The sequence below is a fragment of the Pteropus vampyrus genome, unplaced genomic scaffold (assembly GCF_000151845.1).
Source record: "Pteropus vampyrus isolate Shadow unplaced genomic scaffold, Pvam_2.0 Scaffold64, whole genome shotgun sequence".
Classification (NCBI taxonomy): Eukaryota; Metazoa; Chordata; class Mammalia; order Chiroptera; family Pteropodidae; genus Pteropus; species Pteropus vampyrus.
This window is the reverse complement of record NW_011888845.1, coordinates 1,024,348-1,037,766: the sequence shown is the minus strand read 5'-3', so window position 1 is coordinate 1,037,766 and position 13,419 is coordinate 1,024,348. Positions and strand designations below refer to the sequence as shown.

The 13,419-nt window shown below is 33.8% G+C and overlaps 1 protein-coding gene across 1 annotated transcript in view; it reads left to right on the top strand.

Moving 5' to 3' along the window:
• COL19A1 (collagen type XIX alpha 1 chain) overlaps positions 1-13,419 on the top strand; it is a 317,873-nt gene that overhangs the window by 54,728 nt on the left and 249,726 nt on the right. The window contains exons 5-7 of the mRNA XM_011361196.1: positions 2,742-2,865; positions 4,199-4,474; positions 8,294-8,374. Coding sequence (XP_011359498.1) covers positions 2,742-2,865; positions 4,199-4,474; positions 8,294-8,374 — 481 coding nt within the window. The remainder of the gene's footprint in view (positions 1-2,741; positions 2,866-4,198; positions 4,475-8,293; positions 8,375-13,419) is intronic.

The following is a 13,419-nucleotide window of genomic DNA, read 5'->3' as shown; positions in this document are numbered from 1 at the left end:
AGACCCTCTCCCAAACACCCACCATGCTTCCAGAATGTCCTCAGCCATGTGAATACCCTTTATCTATAGGGAAGAGGTAAATAGAAAGATTCTATTTATTCTAAAGTGGAAAATAAAACTCTTCTTGAAGAAATTGAATGTCCCTAGAGAAATAATCTCCCTACAATAACATATTAGGGACTCTTAATGAAATCGACCAGGCGATCATGCTATACATTGAAGCTGGTTCATTGACACACTATGCCAGTATGCATATGATTTACAATTAAAGTTTTCCTGCTTTATTCTAAACATATATGGACTGCAATGACTCACTGGAAATTAGAGCATAGCTTCCAACATGGGAGAGGCCAAACTATCGAACAGGAAAAATTAACATAGATGAAATTGAGACATTCAAGGGTGCAGGGAAAAGCATTTAAAAGCCCACCTAATTGATAATGTCAGAGATTAAAAATACTGCATTCAGGATTTTTTGCAAAAGAGAACAAAAGAGAATTTAGAAATAAAAAAATTAACAAAAATTAATGTTGAATAGAAGGATTGGAAAATGAATCAAGGGAATATCTCAGAAAGTAGACTAAATAAGGAAATGGAAAAATATAAGAAAAAGGGTAAGAAAACTAGAGTTAAACAATTGTTTAAAGAGGGGATAAGAGAAAATGATATGGAGAGAATACTTTAGTAAACATACAAGAATATCTTCAGTAATGCACAGCCCATATTGAAAGATGGGCTCCATACAATGAATGGAAGAAAACCTCTCAGGAAATAGTACGTCAAATTTTAGAACATGAGCTAAAGACATGATCCTAAAAGCATGAAGGTCAAGAGTGAGATAAAGGAGGCAGGAAATTAGAAGGAAGGTGGAGACACATTATTGCATGTGGTGGTTGGGATACCTGCTGTGTAGGTTGAGGTTTTCTTTTTAAAAGTCATTTGTTGCAACTTTCTAGTTCAAAATTTCCACTTGAAGTTTATGTTTTGGTGTTACCTCTCACCTCTACCCTTGTCCACCTTTCAGGTTTATAGGTGGTCCCAAAGAGAAATGGCAGGCATCATGTGATTGTTTTGTTTGTTTTTAAATGAACATTATTTAAACCAGTACAGTAATAGTCATTATAAAATTTACTTTAATACTGGTGACTTTCCAGAGAAAATACAATTTTAGAAGCTTGCTTTTTTTTGATTGGATGAAAAACAAATAATTTGCTAATCGCTTGCTCACTTAAGAGGGGATATAATAACATATATGTAATAAAATTGGTTGCCTCTTTTTAATATATTCCCAAAGAAAATAAAAATAGAACCTACATATGTATGTAACATATACATATATATACATAAATGTGTCTGTGTGTTTAACCAAGTAAGTAAACAAGAATTTTAGGCCAACACAGCTTTTTCACATTTTTTCCTGATTCTCTACCAACATGTGACTTTGTCTCTAACACAAATAGTATAACCAGAATTTAAAAATTCTCCCTGACAGTTCAGTAGTCAGTTTCAGTAGTCAGTTGTCTATGTATGTAGTATTCAAAGTTAGCAGTTACCATGTGAATGCATGTTGTTTTATTTATATAAACAACTTCTGGCTATGTTAGTCCTTAAGAACATTCTTACCTACTGTTTCTCATGATTTTTATAAAGAAAAGCAAAATTCCTGCCTTACAGTTTTTACGTACAATGTAGATAAATTTAAAAGTTAGCTTGGAGGAATGTATTTCTCCTTGTTTTCCAATGAAAGTCTAAACATGAGATAAGTTTATTGTTAATTTTTTCCTTGAGTTTCTTCATGGGTGCAGGGAGATCAGTATTTTAAGACAAAATTGAGGCATATTGTTGGATCGTCTTTTGGCTTCTTTCTAGTACCTAGAAATCATTTGCTTATTTTATTTTCTATAGATATAAAAAATAAACAAGCCTCTTTGTTTTATTTAGTATCAATATTAAATTGATACTAGGAATTCAGTATTAGCAACTCATTTGCAAGAGCTTAATACGATAAAGCAGCTTCTTTGTAATATATACATTTATTTGTTAGCAGTGTTCTTTGATACGCTTTGTACTTTTCTATACTGACAAAACCGAGGGGTACTATTTATTTCCTTTATACATCTCTATTGTTTGCCAGACTGCAGAAAATTCTGAGATCCTCCTCTGTTGGAACATGTTGTTGAGTAAGGCAGTATGACAACATTGTACTATAGCCCTCTCACTTGCTTTCACACATCCCAAGCTTTAACAACCATACCTGAAGATTTAAAAAAGGGAAAGAACAAATATAAAAATTACATAGGTAATGTAGGCATGTTGCTACCATATATCCAGAAGGTAGATTATTATGTTGCCAGAGGGGAAGGGACTTAGGCAGATGGTTGAAAAAGGTGAAGAGATGAAAAGGTACAAATTAGTAGTTAAAAATAGTCATGGGGACACAGAGTACAGCATAGGGAATATAGTCAATAGTATTGTAACTGCTATGTGTAGAGCTAGATGGATGCTAGAGTAATCAGAGGGGATCACTTTGTAAACTGTATAAATGTCTAACCATTGTACTGTATACCTGAAACTAATATTAAATAAATAAAGAAAGAAAGAAAGAAAGAAAGCATAATAAATAATAAATTCATTGAGAAAAGTATCACTGAGATATTGTGTTACATGGGACTTCATACACAGGTTTTCTTTCCTTGCCATCTTCCATTTTTCCACAAAAGTTCTTACTTTTTCTCCCACAGTGAGATATTTCCCAAAGGCTTTCCTGAGGAGTACGCCATAGCAGCCATGTTTCGTGTACGAAGAAACACCAAAAAGGAACGATGGTTTCTATGGCAGGTTTTAAACCAGCAGAATATGCCACAGGTAAGGAACCAGAGAATTGTGCTCAGGCCAGGTGAATCTTTGAACTGTACACAAATCCGGGAGTAGATCTAGTATATGAATATTCTGTCTTTTAAAGGAATCATCAACAGGGAAATTCAAGAATTCTCATAGGATGGTCTTGCTGAAATCTATAATATGAGTGCCTGGTAGATGAGGCCATATTAGTTTTTCTTTTTATTTCTAGGTTCTTATTCTGTCTAAAAACATTCAAGCTGCCCTTCCTCACAAATGCTTCATTGGCACTAAGTCCACTTCACTAATAACTCCTTTATCTGTGATCATTTCTGATATTATGTATTATTTTTAAATGCTGTTTATTTTTTCACCTGAAAATCCTTAGGGAACTAAGAGGTGAGACATTAATACTGAGTCCATCAATAAACATCTATTGAACACATGCTCTAGGCTAGTTAGTGACCAAGATAAGAGATTTAGAAAGCATAATTCCTATTCTCAGGAACGTAAGGTCTAAGGGGATGTCATCTAGGTAAACAACATACTAGAGCATAATCACAGTATGACGAAGCAGTAGTAGAGGTAAGCTCAGAGTTGGATGGGGACTATGGGAGCATGGAAAGGACAGTTCCCAAAAATGAGGTCTGGGGAGAGCAGGAATCTAAGAATACTTGTGGAAGAGATGGCATTTGGCAGAAAGGAGGGGGTGCAGGTGCTCCAGTGAGGGAAGATGAACCTCGGTATTCCTTATTAGCACCATATGTTTGTGTTTACCTTTATACATATCCATTGAAATGTTTTTTGTTTCACTGGTCTTGTTAATACAGTCACAATTTTGTGATGAGAAGATGAACCAAACGCATAGTATCTCCTCTATGAAAATGTGTTCCGTCCACACCATGCTAATCATCAAACATTAAAGAAGTTGATCTCAGTTTCCATGCTAAGAGAAGTGATGATATTCTTAATTCTTTTCTTAAATTCTTAATTTAATTCTTAAATTAATTCTTAAATTACTCATACAGAAATACACGCACACACACACATTTAATTCTTAAATTACTCATACAGAAATACACACACACACACACACACACAGATACACATATATACTCTTAAATGTTCTCTCAAGAAAGGAGCATATTGCATTCACTCGTATATTCCATATGTAAACCATTTTGTAGCTGGATATTTGCTGTTCTTTTATGTTAACAAATCTGGAGGGCACAAGTGTCATCTAAAACATTTTATTATGTGCCTCAGTTATATTGACATGTGTCTTGAGTTTTTACTTGTGTGATTTAATAATTTAGAACATTGATTTTAAAATATTTAAATATAATTTGCATTTTTGTAGGTTTCAATAGTGGTTGATGGCGGAAAGAAGGTGGTGGAATTTATGTTCCAAGCTGCTGAGGGAGATGTATTGAATTACATTTTTAAAAATCGAGAACTCCGTTCTTTGTTTGATCGTCAGTGGCATAAACTTGGCATTGGTATACAATCTCAGGGCATTTCAGTTTATATGGATTGTAATTTAATTGCAAGCCGGCATACTGATGAAAAGGAAGCTGTGGACTTTCAAGGAAGGACTGTTATCGCTGCACGAGCTTCAGATGGCAAGCCTGTGGACGTGAGTCGCGTTGTTGGTTGTGAAAGAACTTCTAAATCAATTCAGTTTACTTCTAAGTAAATTCATATTTCTAAATTAAAACAAAATATCTTATTTAAATCTTCTTTAATTAGTACATAATACAGTTCATTCTCAACACTGTTTAATTTGCCATCAGATATATGAAGGATAGCTATGTATTTCCAATTGCGTTTTCATATATATTATCTCCTATCTATTTTCAACCATTTTTACAGCTTGTGAATTTAAAAGAATTAGGTCGTGCCTTAAAAATAAGGTTATTAAAATTAAATTTTAGTAAAAGAGAAATATAGTACAAAAAGTAAGCTTGGTCTAAGCTCATATGTTTTGAATAGAAAGGACTGGAAAAAGATGAACTTTAAATGGTTCCAGATTATCTGGTGTTTTCATTCAAGAACAATAGGCTATTTATTCATCCTCAGACTAGCAATGCAGTCTATATAGCAGACTATTTTTCATAAGCTTATAATGATTTTTCAGGGTTCTAATAGACTGAAACATGGCCACTAATTGTATCATTAGGTCATTTGGATGAGAAAAACTGGGTAGTAAAACCCTTTCAGATATTAAGGTCTTTTAAAAATTACATTTGATCCTCAGATGATAAAGATTTATTACTGATTTCCCTAGAGAAGAAGGTCTTAAAGAAAGTGAGCTATATCTAAGTTTGATGACTGCACATTTTCTTGTGGGCAGAATGATGGGGAAACCCATAAAAATAATCTGAATGCAAGCTACCAATAGGAATTGAGATTGCTGTTAATCCAAAGCACTTAAAAGTTCAATTTTATTTCAAAAGCACAATTCTGTGCAAATGCATATTTAGCCAGCTCATATAACACACAACCATATTTTTTAAAATAAAATATTATTTTTAAACTATCTTCCCTTTGAGACAATGAACAAATCAATGAGAATGTTATGATGAGGGTTCAGTGATTATCAGCAAAATAAGCCAAAGCAGAAGCCAGTCCTAGAGACAAGACATCATGGCATAAAGAAGAGTGAGCTCTCTTGAGGATCAGACAGATGTGGTTGCAAATCCTACCTCATCTACTTAACTGTTATGATCTGCTAATTTATCTTGTTAGATGTTAATTTATCTGAGTCTCAGTATCCTCCATTATAAAATAGTGTTGGTAGTTACTCATTATAATTGTATAGAATATGTGCCATAGTGCCTGGTACATGGTCAGTTCTCTGTAAATTCATTTATTTATTCAGGGTCAGACATGGGAATTTAACCCTGGTATAAGAGAACAGAGTGGGAAAATTTTTTTAAAAAAAACAGCAACAATCTTCTATTCCTGCTCTCAAATACCTTGAAGGCTAATGGAAAGTTTAGTAGATGTCAGTAAATGGTGACTGCCAATTGTAACAACAGTATTAGACAGACCTTTTGAAAGGTTTCCCCAAAGGCAAGGCAGGAAGTGGAGACCAGGAGCTAGAACAACAGAGACTTCCAGCAGTAGGTGGAGTAGAGGTAGATAGGTAGTCAGCTTCAGGGAATTCTAGTAGCAATGGTAGCAGTGGCAGTAGTATCTGCAGCAAGTACTGGAGTTTAGGACTGGAATCTGCTCTTTATAGGACTAGTGAGAACCAAAGAGTGCACTGAGATAAATTCATAACCTTTGGAGGAGAAACAGCAATGAGAGAGGAACAAGTTATTGTTAGAGCGGGGCTCAGGCTCAGAGCTCACCCTCTGAAGGCTGTGTCTCATTAACTTCTCATCTGAGGAAAGAATTAATCCCAGAACCTAAGGCTGAAGAATGTCAGGTGTGTCCTTATGAAAAGACATAATGTGAAAATTATAATGTTATAGTAGTTTCATAGTTCAATATGAAATCGATTCATTTGAGGATAAAATTAAAGGCATACTGCAATGAAGAAGCTTTTTAGGAGATAGTCACTGTTTAAGTTAAACAAAATACATAGTATTTTATTTTTAAAGATTCTTTGTCCTACCAAAATTTTAAGTAGACTAATTTTTTGTTATCTCCTTACAAGCTCTGTGAGTCATGAGATCTGTTGTAATGTGAAAGTGTTTTATTTATTCAGAATTTATGTTATTGAAAAAAATTCTGATGATTGGGTTTTATTTTACATATACTACCAGTGTGCTTTTATGAGAGAGGTGACAAAACTGATATAAAGCACTTTTTTTTTTTAACAAATCCTGTATGACAAGGGTAAATAAAAGACTTAGCCCTAAACATTCTCATTCTAAAGCACTGTGTCAATGAAGGGTTCTAAAATAACTAATAAATAACAGAAGCATGATTAAACTAGGCTGATTGTAGTTTCAGTGTCATGGGTACTTGATTAGGTTCTAATCTGTCAAAAATCGATGATCTATCTTTAGTTAAAGTAAAATAATTCATACGAAGGACTTAGCATAGTGGATGGTACATAATAGAATTTCAGTATTTATTGGCTATTTTGATAACAATGATAATGATAAATAAGTTTTAGTTAAGAAGAATATTAATTAATTGGCATCCCCATTCTTCATTCTACATAATGAATATATTACGGCCTGGTATTTCATTAAACTATGTAAGACAGTGTGTTTAAACTTTTTAAACAAAAGTTAACTTCAATAACCTTGCAAAAAGTTATAGAAAAGAAATAATTTTCCATTTTATCTCATAATTTTTCATTGGCTGCAAATATTATATTGCTCATGAATTCTCAAGGTGTCTGGAGTTCTTAATGCTTGCTATGAAGTGGATTGATTTTGTTCCTCTCAGTGTAGACTAATAGTTACAGCTTTTTAATTTTTTGCTTTTTTGGTGTTGGGGTAGGGATTTAAAACTAATTGCAGATATCTGCTTTCTATTATCATAGAATTTATTATTATAATATTATAGTTGGGCCTTTCTGTAAAAAGTACTTATTGACCCCAAAGTAATGCATAATCTAACACTGTTATTTTGAGAGACAGGTCGAGAGAGGCAGGAGAGAGAAAGGCAGGAAGGAGGAGTGGGTGAGGGGTAAGGTTGTCCTTGGCCTATTTTATGTCAAATAATCATATGATTAATTATTAATCAAATTATTAAATTTTCAACCATAAACTAAAATAGTCCAAGCATCTATCATATTGAAGTTTTATTACTAGCGTATACTATTTACTTGGTATATAGTTGTTTGATCTTGCGTTTAAAGGCATGATTGTATTTCCTTTGAACTACTTTTAATTTCATGTCCAAATGCCAAAAAAAGGTGAATCTGCTGAGCAAATAGAAGGAATCAATTATTTTTTGTAAGAAGATTGTGAATCCTGCTCAAGGTTAGGCTGATATAATATAAAATCCATAAGTCTTACAGAATCCATATTGGGAAGTGAGCATCTGTTTCCATGCCTCAGATAGGTCTGAAACTGCAGATAAAGCCTTTCCGTTTTGTGCTCATACATTTGACTTTACTTTTTTTTCCAAAAAATTACTATGAAATAGTCCTCATTTTGTGGTCATATACTTTATTGTAGTGCAAAGCAGTACTTCTCATTAATTAAATACTTCTTTTTTTATTGTTTGAAACAACTAACCAAGGTTTGCAATTGCTTTTATTACTTGATTTCCTTTATATGTAGACTGATCTCAGTACCTGGATCTGTGTCTATTTCTCAGTACATAAAATCATGATCCTAAATTAATAAAAATATTAAAAATATCCACTAGTAACTTATTTTTACTAGGTTCTTTTATCTTATCAGTTAAATTACCATGATTTTTAAGTGCCTCAATGTGATTTTCAAAAAAAAACTAATGATATATCTTATTACTAATTTTTTAATAGATTGAACTTCACCAACTTAAAATCTACTGTAACTCAAACTTCATAGCTCAAGAAACTTGCTGTGAAATATCAGATACTAAGGTAAGTTAATTTTCTCGGTGTGTGAAGAATGTAGAATGACAGTTGCCTAGTCCATAGAGTCCAAGTGTAGGGCAACACTGAATGTCTTCTGTTGAAACCAGGTGAATAATTCATTCCAAGTAAGAGCACCCTCTTAGAGCCTTCTCATAGTTTAATTTCATAATTTTAATTCCAGTGTTTCATCGTGAACTTTGGAAATTATGTCTTCAGTTTGGGCTCAACATAAGTAAAGGAGAATTTATGCCTTTCTCCCTAAATGCGTTCCAAAAGTAGCATCATCATTTCCCAGTTACAGAGGTTTTAAATTTGTGATCATACCTTCTTCCCACTCATTTCCCTCTTCTATCTCCAATGCTGAATAATCTTCCTTTGTGATAGGTCTTTTATCTGCATCTTCCTTATTCCTATTATTGCCATGGTTCACCTTTGCCTCATGCCTGGTTTGTTGCATTATTGTGTCAACTATCTTCCTTGTCTAGCTTTTTTCTTTGCAGCTTTACCAGAATAAGTCTCTGAATCACTGCTTTGTATATTTACTTTTATTCACTAAACATTTATTATTCAAAAACACTTATCTTCTAGACACTGTGCTAAGGAACAAGGCTAACAGATATGAATAAGGAACATTCCCTGCCTTCTATTCATCTTTCTCAAAGCCTTTTGTCATTACTATTGGCAACAAAATATAAATCCAGTTTCTTAGCCTCTCATTCTTTTTTTTTTTTAAGATTGAAAGGATTTATTTATAAGAATTTAAAAAATGACTCAATTTCAAATGTACTCTGCTACAAATCTAGAATTTAGTTATCTGATAAAATGACAATGTTTTCTTAGATTATTGATCTGTTCTTAATAAAACACTGTAAATGGTTTACTTTACTTTTTATCAGACTTTTAAAAACTAATTTTTACATTTTTTAAAAAAACTTTTAATTAGTTTCAAGTATACAGTATATTGGTTGGACATGTATATAGTTAGCAAAATGATCCCCCAATTGCTTCCTCCCTCCCCTGACCCTCCACCTAGCCAATGTATTAATACTAATTGCATTCCCTATGCCATGCTCCCCGTCCCCGTGACCATCCATCAACTACTAATTTATACTTCTTTAACCCTTCACCCCATTCCCCAAACCCCGCCTCCTCTGTCCATCAACAAATTGTCCACTATATTTGTGAATCTGTTTTTGATTAGTTCTTTTTATTCCTTAAGTTCCGCATATGAGTGAAATCATATAGTGTTTATCTTTCTCTGTCTGACTTAAATACCTTCTAGGTCCATCAAAGCAATATCTTTTTCCATTCCCTTCCTTTTCATATGCAGGGGTCTTGTTTTCTTATCCTTTCAGCCCCTCTATCTTTTGGTTGGAGCACTTAATTCTTTTCCATTTAAGATGCTTATTGATAGGAATGTAGTTGTTACCATTATTTATTCCTGTTTTTGATACTTTTTTTATTCTTAAAGAAGTCCCTCCAACATTTCCTGTAATTCTGGCTTGGTGTTGATGAATTCCTTAAGTTTATTTTTGTCTGAGAAACTCTTTATCTGTCCTTCAACTCTAATTGATAGCTTTGCTGGATAAATTATTCTTGGTTGTAGATCCTGAGTCTTCATCACGTCGAATATTTTGTGCTAAGCTCTTCTGTCCTGCATAGTTTCTTTTGAGAAATCAGCTGCCAGTCTTATGGGTGCTCCCTTGTAGGTAACTTGCTGCTTTTAATATTCTTTCTTTGTATTTAACCTTTAGCATTTTAATTATGATTAAATTAGAGGTCTTGGTGTGGGCCTCTTTGGATCCCTGATTTTTGGAATTCTCTGAACTTTCTGGGGTTTTATGTCTATTTCCTTCACCAGGTTAGGGAAGTTTTCCATCATTATTTCTTCAAATAGCTGTTCAACATCTTGATTTTCCTCTGTTATGCCAATGAGATGAGTATTTGGAGCCTTAATAGTATCCCATATCCTTTTTATATTTTTATAGTCTTGGCATCTTTTTTCTTGCCATTCTGATTGAATGTCCTGATTGGCTTCCCTGTCTTCTAGATAGGGCATGTAATCCTCTTCTTTATTCACTTTGTTTATTCCTTTGTTTATTCCATTTAATATACTTTTCATCTCAGATAATGTGTTCTTCATTTCAGACTGGATCCCTTTTATAATTTCTACTTCCATTTTTATGTTGTTGTTGTTTTTTATCTCTTTGTTGAAGTTCTCACTGAATTTATCTACACTTCCCTAAAGTTCATTGAGCATCTTTATAACCTGTGTTTTGAACTCTGCACCTGTTAGATTACTTGACTCCATTATATCTGGACCTCTGTTCTGTTTTATGGTTTCTGCTTCTTTGGCTTCCCACTTTGGCTGCCTTTCTGTATCTATTTCTATGTACTAAGCAAAGCTCCTAAGTCTCTCAGTCTTATTAGTGTGGATTTGTGAAGTAGGTGTCCAGTGGCATGGTCTTGAGAGGGGTTCTGCTGCAGGCCAAATTTAGCCCAAGCCTCTACCCTTCTGGGGACACCTGTTAAGATTCAGCAAGCAGTCCACAGATGCTGTGCTTATAGTTGCCTCAAAAGGCCACACCTAAACTGAGGCTGCCTCCAGTGGGAGTCTCAGTAAGGAGCACCTGATTCGCTGAGGATATACCTGGATGTGGCTTGGGTGGGGCTGTGAGTTGGGAAGGCAGGGTTTCAGGGAATCCTCTGGACAGAGTGATCGCTGTTATACAGTTTGATGATGTTACAGCTATGGGGACCCCGTGTCTGCAAACTGGGAGGGGGGAGGGCTCAACAGGGAGCAATGAATACTGCCAGCACTTCTGTACCAAGTGAGTCTCGCCTCGGCCTTCACTCGGAAAATATCTCCCTGTAAGTACTTGGTTCTTCCTCCGCACAGCCTAACGGGCACTGGTGCTCAGAGCGAGCAGGTCCATCACCACAAAAATCCGCTCGCGGACACGGCCCCTTTAAGAGGCATCTGCCACTGCCACTGCCACTGCTGTAGCCTCTGTCTCACTTAGCCGCTCAGACTGGGCAGCCCTACATTCTCGCCCCGTCCTACCTTCTGCCGTTGCAGGGTGCTTTTTTGGATTTCTCCATAGTTGTATGGCTTGTTCATCTAGATCTCAGGCAATTTTTCATTGCTACTGCTCCTTGTTTCTGTCACAACTTTGATTTGGTCGCCAGAGGGATGAACAAAGCCTCTATCATCTATGCCATTTTTTTCTCTCTCTTAGCCTCTCATTCTTAATATTCCCAACCTTATTGTACAATTATTACTTTCTTGTAGCAGTCTTTCATTCCAAAAAAATTCCAAATTCAATACTTCTGTATCTCTCATTGTGATAGTCATGTATGCCATATAATATCATTAAATATAGTCGTATTTATTTTTAGTTTATTCAACTACTTTTTAAACTCATTAAGGGGAGTTATACTTTTATACTTTTTTTTAAAAATTGCTTATTGCTTTTTAGAAGGAGGTCAAAACATTGTTTCATGACTTGATGACTTGTCAGCTACTAAAGGAGTTAGATGGGACAAAAAGATGTTTGAAAGGGACAAATTCTATAAAAGTCTTACAGAAAAAACATATGAAAAGTAAGAGGAGAAGAGTAAAATGTTTTTCTTTGTATCTTAGATTTCCCAGAAATTCTATAGTTATCATAAAAAATAATATGAAAATTTATCAATAGTTTAGTAATTAAAAAATATTTCTAACTTTTATCACTTGCTATGGGTAGTAGAATAATAATGTGACAACTGATTCAAAGCATAGATAAGTCTTTCGAACTTTTATATTTGCTTACATAACTTGGTTTTATAAAGCATATCTCCAACCCAGTTTATGGCTTTTATTCCAAGTAAAATGAAAGCTAGCCAAATGTCTTTCTATAAATATCTAAAAAGATAATTTAGAATACCAATCTACAGACTTGAAATACCTAGACTTCCTGGAGCCTTACATTTAAATCTTGAAGATGTTAATTTCCTAATTTTTTTTTTAAATAATTCTGCTTGTTTGATGTAAGAGCTCTTAAAACAATACTTTTCTATGATTGAAAAGTAACATAATGATGCGTCGATATATTCAAATATTATATTCTTGACCAGTAGTTACTACTCTATACCATCACTAATGGGCATTTTCAGCTAGAATTATGAGAAAAGTGTTTAAGGACATAGGTGATGGATTTGATGGAGTAGTTTGATAATTAAAAGCAGTGACATGACCTCACAAATTGTGAAAAAGTATTTTAATCATGTTTGAAAAAGATTATTTAGGAATTAATTTCAACGAGTAGAAAATAAGGAAGGGATTCATCTCCACCTATGGAAAAAAATAACAAAACACTGCTCATTTTCCTGCTGATAATTATAACACAATTGTGTTAATGATTAACAGAAAATAGAAACAAATGTGCTACATTTTACAAATGAGAATGTATAGTTTGGAGGATAGATAATTATATAAAAGCCGTTTAAGTGCATCTGCTATAATTCAGACATCAACTTTTTTTTTTTTCAAAAATGTGTCGAATTCAGAAAACTTTAATGTACTTGCTTAAAAATCTAATTTTGTCCTGGAATTTCAAATAAGATATGTTTCTTATTAAAATTAATATTTTATAGCATAGTCAAAGGTGAAATTTATGCAAAATAATCTATAAACATACTTCTTTGCTTCTATTGACTAGATTTTCTGTTTCTGAAGCAGTTAAGTTTCATAACTACAAACATATGATGAAGAACAAACAGACAGAAGGAGGAAATCAGGAACATTTGCTGAAAATAAATGAGAAATGTGATTAAAATTTTGAGGGCCAATTAATTAAATATGTGACAAATCAAAACCAGAGGTTTTACAAGGGTAGGAGTCCTTACTTATACATTTTATGTTCCCTTTAGGCACTTTTTAGAGATTGTGGAGAGTTTTGTAGTGAAGCCTGAGACATACTTTTAAAGTCACTTAAATCTCCAATTTAAAATGGTGAATTAATTATCCAGAGAAGAGTTGTGGACTCTAACTGGGTCTTGGTTACCTGATT